The 16,216-nt window shown below is 37.0% G+C and overlaps 1 protein-coding gene across 1 annotated transcript in view; it reads right to left on the bottom strand.

Moving 5' to 3' along the window:
* TMEM131 (transmembrane protein 131) overlaps positions 1-16,216 on the bottom strand; it is a 253,174-nt gene that overhangs the window by 174,527 nt on the left and 62,431 nt on the right. Inside the window, exon 2 of the mRNA XM_090281769.1 lies at positions 14,260-14,321. Within this exon, the coding sequence (XP_090137895.1) occupies positions 14,260-14,321 (62 nt within the window). The remainder of the gene's footprint in view (positions 1-14,259; positions 14,322-16,216) is intronic.

The following is a 16,216-nucleotide window of genomic DNA, read 5'->3' as shown; positions in this document are numbered from 1 at the left end:
AGAAAGAGGTACATTTTACCCAATTCCCCTCAGTGTACATTCTGCAAAAGCTATGGTACAAGATTACAACCAGGATATTGACACTGACACAATCACAAATCTTGTTCAAACTTCCCCAGTTTCACTTGTACACATTTATGTGTCTGTGTGTCTATTCTACACAATATTCTCACTTGTGTAGGTTCGTAAATCCAACACCACAGTCACGAATCATAACATTCCTTCACCACAGGATCACGGGTGCTGCCCTTTTACAACCACCCTCCTTCTCCTTCTCCCTCCCCCAAGCTCATGTCTAAAATGCTGTCATCTGAAAACTGTCTCGGACATGGAATCATACAAATGCAACCTTGGGACTGGCTTTGTTTACTCAGCATAATTCTCTGCTAACTCACTCAGGTTGCTGCATGTGGCAAGAATTGTTCCTCCTTTCACTGATGAGCAGTGCTCCACAGCATGGATATTCCAGTTTGTTTAACTAGCCACCCACTCACTGAAGGACACCTTTATTATGAATAAAGCTTCTATGAACAAGTCTTAGTGTGAATGTACATTTCCATTTCTCTGGGACAGCTGACAAGACTGTAATGCTGGGTCACAGGGTAACCACATTCAGTTTTATAAGAAACTGACACACTGTTTCCCAGAGTGGCGTACCACTTACATACCCACTAGCAACGTATGGCTGACCCAGTTTCTCCCCATCCTTGCTAGCACTTGGTGTTGTCATTATTTTGTGTACGGTTTTAATTTGCATTATCCCAATGGATAATGATGTTGAACAGCTTTCCACATTCTTTTCGTCACTTGTATACACTTTTCAGTAAAATGTCTCTTGCCAATTCCTAATTGCATTTTTTACTATTATGGAGTTTTGAGGATTCTTTATATACTCTAAAAATTAGGTCCTCTGTCTCTTAGTCTACAGTCTGACTTTTTATCTACTTTGCAAGGTCTTTAGCAGAGCAAGTTTTTAATTCATCTATTTTTCCTTTATGGAGATTGTACTTGTGTTAAGTCTCTGGTGTCAAGAACTCTGTCTACTTCTATATCCTACAGCTTTTCTCTCATTTTTTTTTTCCTAGAAGTTCTACAGATTTATGTTTATATTTAAGTCCACAATCCATTTTGAGTTGTACAAGGTGTAAGGTTTATCTGTATATTTAAATATGTTTTGGTGTTCTTTGTTTCTAGTTTTTAAAGCTATTTTTGAATAAGCTATTTATTTAATCTTTTTTGTTCCAACTTTTTAAAAATAAAAATAAAGGGCTGGAAATGGTAATGTGAAGAGGACAGAGTTAAAATGAAGCAAGATGAAGAGCAGACAGTTTTGAGAAGACTTAGGATTTGAAGTAAATAACAAATAAAAACAAAGTACCTGTGTTCAAATAATATCTCTGCCCTCACTAGCCCAGTAACCATGGAAAATATATCAAGAGCCATTCTTTCAACTGTGAAGAGGTGCACAGAGGATAGCCTCTGATTAGGGCCTCTAGTGTTCCATTTCTCCAACTCCAGCCATAGCTAATCAACTTGACATCATGAGAAATGGCTGCTTTGAGTATAAAATTCTTTGTTAAAATTTTAAAATTGACTATGTAAAATAAGAAAACAAAGCTATGCTTGCAAAGAGAGAATCGCTGAAAGGAAATAAATTGAAGTATGAATACTTTAATATACTCTCCCATAATATGATCATAAAATTAATATCTATTTCATGTATTTTAACTTTGGGTGGTGAACATACAGTGTACAGATAATAAATTGAAGAACCGTACACCTAAAGTCAATGACACTTCAATAAATTCAACAAAATTTTCTTTAAAAGAATTTAGAAGAGTAACTGGCACTCAGCAATATCCATTATAGTTGTTCATTATGCTTTCAAATTTTCTATATTTTCCCCAAGCTCATATTTCTTTGTAATAGAAGTTTTTTTTTTAAAAGATGAGTACTTTTAAAATTCTGTACACATCAAATTAACATCTCCCTTCTGCTTTATCTTAAGATAATTTAGAGGTTGGTAATGTACAGTCCGCAAGCCAAATCCAACCCACCACCAGTTTTTATTTTTCCGTTTTATTATTATACATAAAATTTACCTTCCATCTTAACCACAATTTAGTGGTATTAAATACATTCATAATATCGTGCAACAAGCACCATCCTATACCTCTATATCTCTAGAATTTCTTTTATCTTGGAAAGGTGAAATTCTATACCCAATAAACACTAATTCCCCATTCCCTTCTCCTTTAGCCTTGCACACCCACCATTCTACTTTCTGTCTCTCATTTTGACTACTCAAACTACTTCATCTGAGTGGAACAATACAGTATTTGCTGTTTTGTGACTGATTTACTTCACTAAGTATACATCCTCAAAGTTCATCCATGTTGTAACTTATGTCAGAGTATCCTACCTTTTTAAGGCTAAATTGTGTTCTATTGTACTTATAAACCACATTTTGTTTATCCATACATCCATAGATGGACATGGACTGCTTCCATGCTTTGGCTATTGTGAATGATGCCGCTATTAACATGAATGTGCAAATACCTACTTGGGACCCTGATTTGAGTTCTTTTGGGTATATGCTCAGAAGAGAAATTTCTGGTTTATGTGATAATTATATTTTTAATGTTCTGAGGATCTGCCATACTGTTTTCCAGTAGTAGTGTACAGGGTTCCAATTTCTCCACATCCTCACCAACACATGCTATTTTCTGTGGGTTTTTTTTTTCCTTCTTTTTATAGTAGCCATCCTGATAGTATAAGGTGATATCTCACTGTACTTCTGATTTGCATTTCCTAATGATCACTGATGTTAAACATCTTTTCATGTGCTTGTTGGCCATTTGCATGTCTTCTTTGGAGAAATGTCTATGTGACTCACTTATTTTTATCGGACTGTGTGCTCTTTTGTTGTTAATTTTATAAGTTCTGCATATATTCTGCATATTAATCCCTTATCAGATATAATTTGCAAATATTTTCTCCCAGTCTGTGGGCTGCCATTTTACTTTGTTACTTTCTTGATGCACGAAATTTAAAATTTTTTGTGAAGTCCAATTTGTCTATTTTTTCTTTTGTTGACTCTGCCTTTGATGTCACAGCTAAGAAATAACTGCCAAATCCAGTGTCATAAAGCTTTTGCCCTACATTTTCTTCTAAGAATTTTATGGCTTCAGATCGTTTATGTCTTGAATCTTTGAGTTCGTATTTGTACATAGTGATAGGTAAGGGTCCAACTTCATTCTTTTGCATGTGAATATCTAGTTTGTCCAGCATCATTTATAAAATGACTACACTTGCCCATTAAATGGGCCTGGCACCTTTGTCAAAAATCATTTGACTATGTATGCAAAGGTTCCTTTCTGAGCTCTCTATTTTAGTCCATTGGTCGATAGGTTTCCCTTCATGCCAAGAGCACCTTGTTTTGATTACTGTAGTTCTGTAGTAAGTTTTGATATCAGAAAGTGTGAATCCTTCAGCTTTGATCTTCTTTTTTGAGGTTGGGTTCTTCTATGTCTGCAAAAAAATACTGAATATCAATGGAATTTTGATAGGGATTGGATTGAATCTGTTGATCATTTTAAGTAGTATAGACATCTTAATAGTATTATTCTTCCAATCCATGAACATGGGCTGTTTCCATTTATGTTTTCTTTAATTTCTTTCAGTGGTGTTTGCAGATTTCATTGTAGAAGTCTTTCACCTCCTGGGTTAATTCCTCAGTATTTTATTCTTTATAGTGGTATTATAAATGGACTTTTTTCTGATGCCTTTCTGGACTGTTCATTGTTAATATACAGGCATGCCTCATTTTATTGTACTCTGCTTTACTGCACTTTGCAGATATTTAATATTTCCTCAACACTGAGGCAAGATGTTCCACCAGCAAAAAGATTACAACTCACTGAAGGTTCAGTTAAATGTTTGCATTTTTTTTTCCCAATAAAGTATTTTTAAATTAAGGTATGCACACTCTACTTTTTCTAGACATATGCTACTGCACACTTCACAGACTTCAGTATAGCATTCATATAACCTTTATGGGCACTGGGAAACCAAAGAATTTCATATGACTCACTTTATTGTGATACTAATGTTTGCTTTATTGCAACTGTACATGGAAGGCTAAACATACCTCAATTAATTCAGCCTCCATCAGTGAGAAGTCATGCCTGCTGCAGTTTTCTCAAGTCACATGGATGCTTGAACACTTTCAGTAATAGAAATTCACTTCTCCCAGGGAACCCTATTTGGTTCTGTAATTATTAGACTTGATTTCAATACTTTTGCTTAAAATAAGTTGACAGCTTCAGAGCAAAACTTTTTTAAAAAGTGTGCAATCTTCAATGACCATTTTAAGATATTAAATCTCTTTAATTTCCTCTTACTGGAGTCTTTTTCTACACTTTAAACTGTTTTCTTTGTGTGCATGTGTAAAAGAAAAAATATTCATTTGAATGATCTCCCCTGCCTAAAATATGCGTCTTCAGTAGTTAAGTTTATCTCTTTCAGTTAAAAGGTACATACTGATTTTTGTGTTTTGATTTGTATTTTGCTACTCTGCTGAATTCACTTATTAGTCCTATCAGTTTTTTTCGTAAACATTTTAGGGTTTTCTAGTGGGTTTGCCAAAAAGTCCATTTGTTTTTCTTTTCTTTCCCCCGTATCGTGGCGCTAGAAGTGCTTAGTTGCCTTTAACTTCATTTGAAACAATTTTGTTAAGACTGTATTGTGCATTGGCCTGCAAACCAAGTGTCGCTGCTTCGATTCCCAGTCAGGGCACATGACTAGGTTGCACATAGGGTCCCCAGTTGCGGGCGCGAGTGAGAGGCAATCACACAGTGATGTTTCTCTCTCTCACTCTCTCTTTCTCCTTTCCCCCTCTCTAAAAATAAATAAATAAATTATTTTTTTAAAAAGACTGTATTGTGACAGCTGTCATATCAGAAAAAACTTATCAAAATGGTGAGTTTTTGTGTAGCCATTTTAATGTTGAAAATAGAAGAAAATAAGCAACATTTTCAGCATATTATGATTTATTATTTCAAGAAAGGTAAAAAAGCAACTGAAATGCAAAAAAGATTTGTGCAGTGCACAGAGAAGGTGCTGTGACTGTGGTTTATGAAGTTTCATGCTAGAGATTTCTTGCTGAACGATACTCCATGGTAGGGTAGATGAGTTGAAGTTGACAGTGATCAAATCAATACATTAACTGATAACAATCAACATTATATACCACGTGGGAGATAGCTGACATACTCAAAATATCTACACCATTAGTTATTGGTGAAAATGAAAAATGTATTATCTTTTATTTTACAGAAACAAACTAAATGGACTTTTTTACCAGCCCAATACATACAGGATCATATCACCTGCCAACAAACAATTTCACTTTTTCCTTTCCAATTTGTAAGGCCTTTTAATTAAGTTTTTCTTATCTAACTTGTCTCGTTGGAACTTCTAGTACTATGTTGAATAAAAGTATTAAAAGTAGATATCCTAGGAAAAAAATACAATAAAAAATAAAAATAAACTAAATCATAAAATAAAAAAAAATGTTGGTATCTCAGCCTTATGCCTGATCTTGAATGAAGGAAAAACTTTCGCTTTTTCACTAAGGAGTACGTTAGCTATGAGTTTTTCATATATGGTTTTTATTATCCTGAGGTAGTTTCCTTCTGTTTCCAGTTTGTTGAGTTTTGTAAAATAGTTTTACTTCAACAATTGAGATGAGTACGTGGTTTTTGTCTTTCATTCTATTAATGACTCCAAAAAACCTCCGCTGCCTTGCGGCATACCTCTTCAGGGGAAAGGCTAAGGGAGTAAACCCCGACAGAAAATCCGGAGCCGGAGTCCCTAAGGCGGTTTGACGTTGTAGTCAACACCGGCAACTCCTGCGGCGCACCTGAAGCCAAGCTGTATTGACTCCGTCTTTCCCTTGGACCCTTCAGCTGCGAAGAGAGGGGGGGTCTGCTGCATGGGCAACAGCAGACCCTCCATATCACCCTGCCCAGGTTCTGTAGCTTCAGCTTCACTGGAGAGGACACTCCAGCGTCATCGCAAGATGTCGATTCAACACGGGAGGAGACAGATACCGTGTCACTCCCGAGTCGGACTGCACAACCATTCTCGGCGGTGCAGATAGACTCTTAAGAAGCTACACCATCGTCTCTCGAGACGGACGACTGCCGATGATATTATACTGATGGATTTTCCTATGTTGAAAATCCTTACATTTTAGAAATAAATTCCACTTTTTAATGTATGACTCTTAAATCATGTAGAAAACAAAGATCAGGGTTTCAAACCATTGTTACAACAGTAGCTTTTATAATTGCCTGTGTATTCGGTTTCACTAAGATCTTTTTTATTTATTTTTTTAATCCTCACTCAAGAATATGCATATTGATTTTGAAGAGAAAGGGAAGAACAGAGAGGGACAGAGGGGAAGAAAGGGAGAGAGGGGGAAAAGGGGAGAGAGGCGGGAGGGGGAGAGGGGGAAGAGAGAAACATCAATGTTAAAGAGAAAAAAATAGCTCCTGTGCACACCCCTACTGGGATCGAACTCACAACCTAGGTAGGTGCCCTGACCTGGCGTTGAACTTGCAACTTTTTGGTGTACAGAATGATCCTCTAATCAACTTAGCCACCCAACCAAGGGTACTGAAATCTTTGTTTCTTCATATGGCTTCCAGTTGTTGTCTAGTGTAGTTTTTTAACCTGGAGGACCTCCTTTATCACTTTTTTGTAGGGCAGGTCTAATGGTAGAAAACTTCCTCAGCTTTTGTTTATCTGGGAATGGCTCCTTCACTTTTGAAGTACATTTGGACCAGATACAGAATTCTCTGTTGACAATCTTATTGAGGATTCCTTGAGTATGATAAGTTGCTTCCCTCTTGCTGCTTTCAAGATTCTTGTTGTCTTTCAAAAGCTTGATATCTATACTGTGTATTAAAAAAAACTTAGATCAGCCTACCTTCTAAGCACACCAATTAGGAATTTATCTCTTTTCTCTAAGACAATTCCGTTAACTCTCAGGCAGCAGAGCAACAGAAAGTGTAAGAGCTTTGGAATCAAACTTGCTTAATGAACTAACTAGCTGAGATGCCAAGTGCTCACAAAAATAATAGTTCTGGCTATTATTGCCTTCTAATCAGGGTTTCCTATCAATGAACACACAATGAACACTCAGAAAAGAATATTTATGAGCACTGTTTCTTCACCAAAGTTAGAACACAAAATTATAAATTCTTGCAATCTTTAAAAGAGCATATTAAACTCTGCATGGGCTCCCAAGTCATGAACATTGTGGAGCTTGCCTTCCAATGTCTTAAAATTCTATTAATTATTCTGGCAGAATAGTGGGGAAAAAAAATACAGAGCTAGCCTTTTCCTTGGACTTTATCTTCATTTGTTTATAAGAAAAGTTAGATTAGAAAACAGATTAATGCTTATAAATGGTCAAATATCTTTTTAAATTCAATCTTACAATCTTTCAGAGGAACAAGTTAAAAAGAACCAGCCATTCTGACCAGTTAGCATTGAAATAATGGTTTGAGGACTCCCTACGGTGATGAGTCTTAATGTATATTTCATCTACTGAGATACAGAAGTGTTCTGTGTTCATCTTAGGAATTACTTGATCTTTATATATTCTATACTCCAATCGTAGTAGTCCTGCCAATCAGGAAAAACAATGAATGAAGCACCTAGAACAAAAAACAACAGGCTCAGAAGATTCCTACTATGTCTAATCATAACGTAATATGGCCAGTGGTAACCCATGGAATGTGTTTCAGAATTGCACATGCATAGTCTGTGGACACAGCTCTGAAACAAAACAGGCTAGATACTTAACAGAGGTTGGATTCCTGCTCTAGCAACTGAATATTGAGCAAATTATTTAACTTCAATAAGTCCCATTTTCTTGTCTTAAAAAAACAAATCAGCCCTGGCTGGTGTAATTTGGTTGGTTGGAGCCTTGTCCCATAACCAAAAGGCTGCAAGTTTGATTCCTGGTCACAGTACATGCCTAGGCTGTGAGTTTGCTTCCCCATCCAGATGCATGCGATCCTCAGTGCATACAAGAGGCGGCCAATTGATGCCTCTCTCTCGCATCGATGTTTCTCTCTCTCCCTTCCTCTCTCTCTAAAAGTAATGAAAAAGTGTCCTCAGTTGAGAACAAAAAAAAAAAAAAATTTTATTTTTTTAAAATATCAAAGCAAATCCAATCTTTGTAGCAAATTTTAAAATGAGTTTTGACCATTTTCATTAACTTATCAACTAATTTTTAGGACTAAAAAATTACTATGACTTCCGGGCAAGATGGAGGCCTAGACAGACACTCTGCGTCTCCCTCCACAACTAAGAAGGAATACAACTACCTCAAAACTAGAGACAACCAGAAGTTCCAGAAAATCGAGCAGCATGAAAGTCCAATAAACAAAGATATAAAGAAGAAATACTCCTCCAGACAGGTAGGAGGGGCAGAGAGGATGTAGTGTGATGGGGACAGCAGTAGCAGCAGACCAGCGGAAAGCAGTCACACATTTTAAAAAGTTGAGAGGGACACCTGGGGAGTGCTCGAAGCACCAGACCAGACTGCACAGCTCATGGTTCCAGTGTCAGGGAAAATAAAAAGTCTCATTGCTTCTGACTGTGCAAGCCAGTGGGGATTGGGGTGGAGCAAGAAACTGACGGTCTCGCAGTGGAGTCTGCCTGTTTATTAAAGGGTCCCATGGTCCAAGAACATCTGCAGACACACCCACCCTGGTAACGATGGCCAGGGCAACAGCTAGAGAGGCTCCAGTCCCACACAGAAGTGGGAGAAGTGCCTGGAACAGAGGCAAGTGCTGAGCAAGTGGCATTGTTCCCTCTCAGACCCCTCCTCCACACACAGCACCACAACGCTGTGAAACCGGTCACCCTGTACTGACAAATACCTAAGGCTCCGCCCCTTACAACATAACATGTGCGACAGCTCTACCTAAGACACAGAGGCAAAGACAGGAGCCTGTCAAGATGAGGAGACAGAGAAGTATGACCCAAAAGGGGGAATGAATCAAGGTTCCAGTGGGAGAACTAAGTGACAAGGAGACAGCCAACCTAACACGAGGAGACAGCCACCCTAACAGATGCATAATTCAAAACGGTGGTGATAAAGATGCTCACAGGCTTGACAGATATGCTTAAGTACAGCAAAACCATGAGGGAAAAAGTGAAGGCTATGCTAAATGAAACAAAGTAAAATCCACACAAAATTAATGGTGAAGAGAAGGAAACCAGGGTTCAAATCAATGCTTTGGAACATAAGGAAGAAAAAAGTCAACCAGTACAGAATGAGGAAACAAGAATTGAAAAAAATGAAGAGAGGCTTAGGAACCTCTGGGACAACTTTAAACGTACCAACATCCGAATCACAGGGGTGCCAGAAGGAGAAGAGGAAGAACAAGAAATTGAAAGCTTATGTGAAAAAAAAAAAAAATGAAGGAAAACTTCCCAAATTTGGTGAAGAAAATAGACATACAAGTCCAAGAAGAACAGAGAGTCCCAAACAAGCTAGACCCAAAAAGGACCACACCAAGACTCATCATAATTAAAATGTCAAAGGTTTAAGATAAAGAGAGAATCTTAAAAGCAACAACAGAAAAGCAAAGAGTCACCTATAAAGTGGTGCCTATAAGACTATTAGCTGATTTCTTAAAAGAAACTTTGAAGGCAAAAAGGAAGTGGCAAGAAGTATTCAAAGTGATGAAATGCAAGGATCTACAACCAAGATTACTCTATCCAGCAAAGCAATCATTTAGAATGGAAAGATAGATAAAGTGCTTCTCAGACAAGGTGAAGCTAAGAGTTCATCATCACCAAGCCATTATTATATGAAATGTTAGAGACTTACTTAAGAAAAAGATCAAAATTGTGAATATTAAAATGACAACAAACTCACAACTATCAACAACTGAATCTAAAAAATAGAAACATAATCCAACTAAGTAAACCAGAATAGGAACAGAATCATAGGTATAGGCATCATTTGAAGGGTTAGTCGCTGGGAGGGGGAAGGGGGAGAAATGGGGATATGGTGCGGGAATTAAGAAGCATAATTGGTTGGTACAAAATAGAGGGAAGTTAAGAATAATATAGGAAAGAGTGAAGTGTAAGAACTTATATGCACGACCCACGGACATGAACTAAGTGGGGTGGGATTGCTGGAGTGTAGGGGGGTACTGGGCAGAGGTGACAAAGGGGAAAAAATTGAGACAACTGTAACAACATAATCTATAAAATATACTTATAAAAAATTACTATGAGCCAAGCCACATGAACATAACTTGAATTCCAGGATCTTGGAGAAAATGCTCTCAAGCAAAATTCTCATTTTAAATAATGTAAAACATGGCTATTGTTTTTTTTTTTTTTTTGTATGTTTTATTAATTATGTCGTTATACTTGTCCCAATTTCTTTTCCCTTTGCTCCCCTGTCTGCCCAACACCCGCCTCCCTCCATCAGTCTCACACCCCAGGAGTTCATGTCCATGGGTTGTACATATCAGTTCTTTGACTTTACCCTTTCCTGTACTATTCTTAACACATTGCATACAGGTGGCATTTCTGAAAGGCATTTAAATTCCCCGTTACGCAACGTGTTAACATCCCTGTCTATTCTGCACCCTCCTACTATGCTCCTTAATTCCTGCACCATTTCCCTCCTTCTTCCCCTTTCCCCTTTCCACTCTGGGTGTTTGCTTAGTTTTTGATAGTTATGATTCTGTTTTCATTTTAATGTTCATAGTTTTAATCTTCTTTTTCATAAATAAGCCCCTTTAACATTTTACATAATAAGCGCTTCTTGTTGGTGATGAACTCCTTTAGCTTTACCTTCTCTGGGAAGCACTTTACCTGCCCTTCCATTCTAAATGATAGCTTTGCTGGATAAAGTAGTCTTGGTTGTAGGTCCGTGCATTTCATCACTTTGAATATTTCCTGCCAGTCTCTTCTTGCCTGAAAAGTTTCTTTTGAGAAATCAGCTGATAAGTCTTATAAGCTCCCCTTTATAGGTAACTCTCTTCTTTTCTCTTGCAGCTTTTAAGATTCTCTTTTTATCCTTAACCTTTAGCATTTTAATTATGATGTGTCTTGGTGTGGTCCTCCCTGGGTGTAGTTTGTTTGGGACTCTCTGTGCTTCTTGGACCTGTAGGAAAGTTTAGGGAAGTTTTCCTTCATTATTTTTTCACATAAGCTTTCAATTTCTTAAAGAGATTTCTAAGCCTCTCTTCATTTAAAAAAAATTGTTTCCTCCTTCTGTACTGGTTGACTGTTTATTTCTTATATTCCAATTTGCCAATTTGAACCCTGTTTTCCTTTCCTTCACCACTAGTTTAATGTGTATCTTCCTTCACTTAGTAAAGCTTCCATTTCTTCCCTGTCATGCTTAATCTTGTCTGTCAAGTCTGTGGGCATCTTTATCACCAGTGCTTTAAACTGTGCGTCTGTTAAGCTGGCTTTCTCCTTGTCTGTTAGGTTGGCTATCTCCTTGTTGCTCAGTTCTCTCACTGGAACCTTGATCTGCCTCCTCTTTTGGGCTGTACTTCTGTCTCCTCATCTTGACAGCTTTCTGTGTTTGCCTCTGTGACTTAGATAGAGCTGTTGCACCTGTTACATTGTAAAGGTCAGACCCATTTCACTACATTGTGGCACTGTATGTGGGAGAGGGATCTGAGAGGGATCCTGTTTGCCCCACACCTGCCCCTTTTCCAGGCACTTCTCCCCTTCCTGTACTAAACAAGCTGCCTCCATTAAAAGACCAGCAGTTTCTTCCTCTACCCCACTGATTTGCATAGTCAGAAGCACTGTAGCTCTGTTTTCCCCAGCACTGAAACTGTCTGGTCTGGGACTGGGATAGGTCTGGTTTGGGGCTAGGGTTGCTTCCCAGGTTTAAAATGTATGACTGCACTTTTCACGGTGGCTGCTGTCCCTGTAGTACCTATGCCATTGCCGCCACCAAGTGCCAACCCTCAAAGGCGGGTACCTCGTTCTCTCCACACTGGGCCAACCCCTCCTCTCCCTTTCTGGCTGAACATTTCTTATTTCTTTGTTTGTTGAACTTTTATGTAGTTTGATTTTCTGGATCTTCTGGGATTTTTCAGTTTTGAAGTGGTTGTAAATTCCTTCTTAGTTGTGAGGGAGATGCAGCCTGTCTACCTATAACTCCATCTTGGCCTGGTTGTCCAAGGCTATTGCTTTGACTCTTTCCCTGCTTTTTAAATTTGGAGAAACTTGATATATATTCTGCCACAGAAAAGCTATATGTACATACTCTGTTTGAATCATACAAAAAGAAATCAGGTGTTAAGAAATAGTTAAACTTATGGGAAAATTATTGTTAGAAAGATGACATTATGTCAACATAGTAAGTATTCCTAGGAAACATCCTTCAACATTAAAATGAACAATTTTTATACATGTATTCAAAATGGTCTTATATTCTGCTACCTGGAGATACATAATACACTGTATATAGCATCTCAGCATTAGACATTCTGCAGGAGTCTCAGTGAGTTTCACTGTAGCTGAGGTAACCAATTGGTACCACCTGCCCTCAACATTTTCCCAGTCCAAAATTACCTTTGCCATAGAACTATGACGTCTCAACCAAACTCTTGTCCAAGCATTTCAGCCCACCCAGAGCATGAGCAAATCACATCTCAGGCTACATGCTCTTCCACAAAGTCCAGAATTTTCAAAATAATCAACTTGCAATCTAGATATCTAGTTCCTAAAGGACATGGATACTTTCTCAATCAATAATTCTTCGGGAATTTCCCAGAAATTCAACCCTGATTTGTCTGCCATCCAAGTCCTGCAAACAACCACCTAAAGGGAGATATTTAAAAGTCATCCCTATAGGTTCTCCAAGTTCTCCCTTTGTAACAGATTAAAGAACTAGGGAAAAGATCATTTTCTAGTACAAAGGCATTACAAAATTAGAGATCATTATATTCAGTTTTAAAATATAAAAAGCCATATGAATACTTTCTGAAAGTACCACCAATTCACTGCCTGCTGTGTTTCTCAACATCTTTTATGTAAAGGTATAAATGGTAGATTTATTTAAAACTTTAGAACCAGTAAAAATGTTGTCCAGAACACTGACTGACTTGTCAGAGGAAAAAACCTTAAAACCCATCACTTCTTATCTTGATCTCTTTGTGTGCTTAATGTGTGAAATTTAATTTATGCTGAAATTCAAATAGAAATCTTATTCCAGGTCCCTAGCAGAATCATTTCTCTATTGCTTTAATGTAACTTTAATTTTTACTTTCCTGTCTTTATCATAAACTACAAGAAATACTTTTTCAGCACTACTGAAGTCATGTATTTACTTATAAACAAATAAACAAATATAGGCAGCATAATGTCATATAGAGACTAATAATCACACCTAGAGTGAGAAGACCAGAATTCTAATACCAGTTCTACTACCACGAAGTCTTGGAATCTTGGGAAACTTTCTTAAATAGAAAATAAACAAAAAATTATTGGTTTTGCTGCCAAATAACATGGAATTTGAAAACAAATGCTATCATTACAAAGGACTAAGTACTATAAGACAAGAACAGAATATGATTAAAGTCTGGAGAAGGAAAGAGAAAACACCCCAGTCATAAAAATCAGAGGGCTGATTAATGATGGCTTTCACTGTTTCTTTTCAGCTCTGAAATTCTAAACTGATTTTTAGCTGGGAAGACTCAAATAGGCTTCATGGTGATAGCTGAGCTAGGTAGGAAAGGAAGGACAGGATTTTATCAGGTTACATCTGCTAATTTTATGTAACATATATTTAAAGGTGGGCTTACACTGGCAAGTGAAAGGATGATATAGATATAAAAACTGTAGAACTTACACTCTTTAGAGAAGTTCTTGTCCAGATAAATATTTTGAGGACCAACACCTGACTTCAGTGTTTCACTCACTGGCTCATCCTCACAGAGCTCACCAGATTCCACTGCTCTTGATCTGACTCACCCCCAACCCCAACCTTCCCACACCTCCTGATAATATTTAATTTAAAAGATAATTCATAGAGCTAAGGAGGTTTTTATTATTACCAATGCTGACCTTTCTGCACATAAAATTCATAAAATATATTTCTCAGAAGCTACATATTTAAAAGAAAAATAATAATCAGCTATTATTCAAGGCTTGACACTGAAATAATTCTTTAATTTAAAATAAAATTACCTGTAGTAGCCCTCCATCGTCAAATCGCAGTACTTCTATTATGCTCTCTGACTGAATAAATGCTGTGAAGGAAACAAAACATACTATCACTTAAAGAAGCATAAATTTGATTTAAATAAAATCTTTTACCTTAAAGTTAATTGCTACAATTTTTATATTTTAAATATATAATGCTTGATGGAAAGTATGACAAATACATCTGGATTTTAGCAAAGATAAAATATTTTTAAAATAGAACAACACACCTCAATTAGAAACTGGTTTTAAACAACCTATAGGCTGTGTAAACCATTTGCAAAATATCTATTCCTACTATACTGCCTGAGAGCACAAAACAGTCATCTTCGACTAGATGCAGCAGGTTATTTTCAATGATAGATTACTGGAAATATCATAAACACATAATAAAGATCATGAGATGATTGTATTCCCCCCCTCAAATGATAAGCTGACACCTTATATCATCTGCTATTTTGTAGGGATGATATGACCTGGGACCAACAGTCAAGAGACTTGGTAGGGGAGCGGGCAAGGAAAATAGCAAAAGAACATTGTTCTGGTCCAGGAAATTTAGAACGATGCAAAGCCAAGATACAAAGCTAACATATTTTTAACCACACAATCCAGCATTTGTTCTCCTATTTACCCAACTGACTTAAAAACATATGTCCACATAAAAATCGGCATACAATTCCTTATAGCAGCTTTATTTATAATCACCACAACTGAACACAATCAAGATATTCTTCAAAAGGTGACAAGATAGACAAACTGTAGTACACCCATGCAATGAACTACTATTCGGTGATTAAAAAGTAAAGGAAAAGGCTAGATACTATATGATTCCAAGTATAAGATACTCTCCAAAAGGCGGGGGTACGGGGAGAGAAAGGAAAAGTTGAAAAAGTGAATCACAGAAAATTTTTCGGGGCAGTAAAACTATTCTGCATGGTATTGTAATGTAGATACATGACACTATGCATTTGTCAGAACAGAACTCTACAGCACAAACAGTGAACCTAATGTATGCAATTAAAAAGAAAATCATTTAGTAGATCAGGGGATCCCATGATCAAATGCAAAAGGTGACAAAACAATTTAACTAATTATATATTAGAAACATATGAAACCAACCCACTGAAGAGGGGCGTAGAATGGGGAAAGGTGTTGATATACGTAATTTGGAAATCAGTGGAATCTGTAAGACCAAAGACAAAAGAAACTACATAAGCACTGTACTCTAGTTGATAAAGTTATTTCCCACAGGGGTGTGGGTTAATAATTCTAATGCTGATACATGCATACTGGAATTGAACAATTATGTACGTGGAGGATGGATAAACTTACACAAAAGCAAGAGAAAGAGGCTAGAATGATATATGTGGTAATGGATGAGTCAGCAATATCAGTATGAACTCATGTTTAGCTTAACACAGACAGAGGTGGTTACATACAGAAATTTATGGATGTGTATATACACAGGTTAGCATACATACATAAATTTCTCTGCTTTGTCAGTTGAGAGGGCCTAGAAGCAATTATATCCAAGTAGCAAAAAGCACACTTAGCACTCAGGTCTTGGTTTCTAACACCATCCTCCAATAAAAGGAACTTGGGCTTCTGGGAGAGGTGCTGAATCTAGGGCTAGAGCAGGAAATCCACAAGATGAAACTTAAAACATGTTCTTGTGCCCCCAAAATGAGAAAGTGCTAAAAACAAAAAAACCTATGTTAGGAATATGTCAAAGGGACATGAGTTAACAGAAATAGTTCTCAAATGGCCAAAGATTAGAGAACTTAACCAGTAAAATGAAGTAGTATTAGATTATAGCCCAAAGTACAAAATAAAAATCCATCAGTCCATACTAATATAAATAAATGATTGAATAAAGAAATAAGTTGGGGAGAAGAGATAAAACTCCTAGGCAGAAGAATTCTAAATAAGTTACTTTTAGAAA

This window comes from Furipterus horrens, unplaced genomic scaffold (assembly GCF_987537825.1).
Source record: "Furipterus horrens unplaced genomic scaffold, mFurHor1.1.pri manual_scaffold_6, whole genome shotgun sequence".
Classification (NCBI taxonomy): domain Eukaryota; kingdom Metazoa; phylum Chordata; class Mammalia; order Chiroptera; family Furipteridae; genus Furipterus; species Furipterus horrens.
This window is presented reverse-complemented; position numbering and strand designations above follow the sequence as displayed.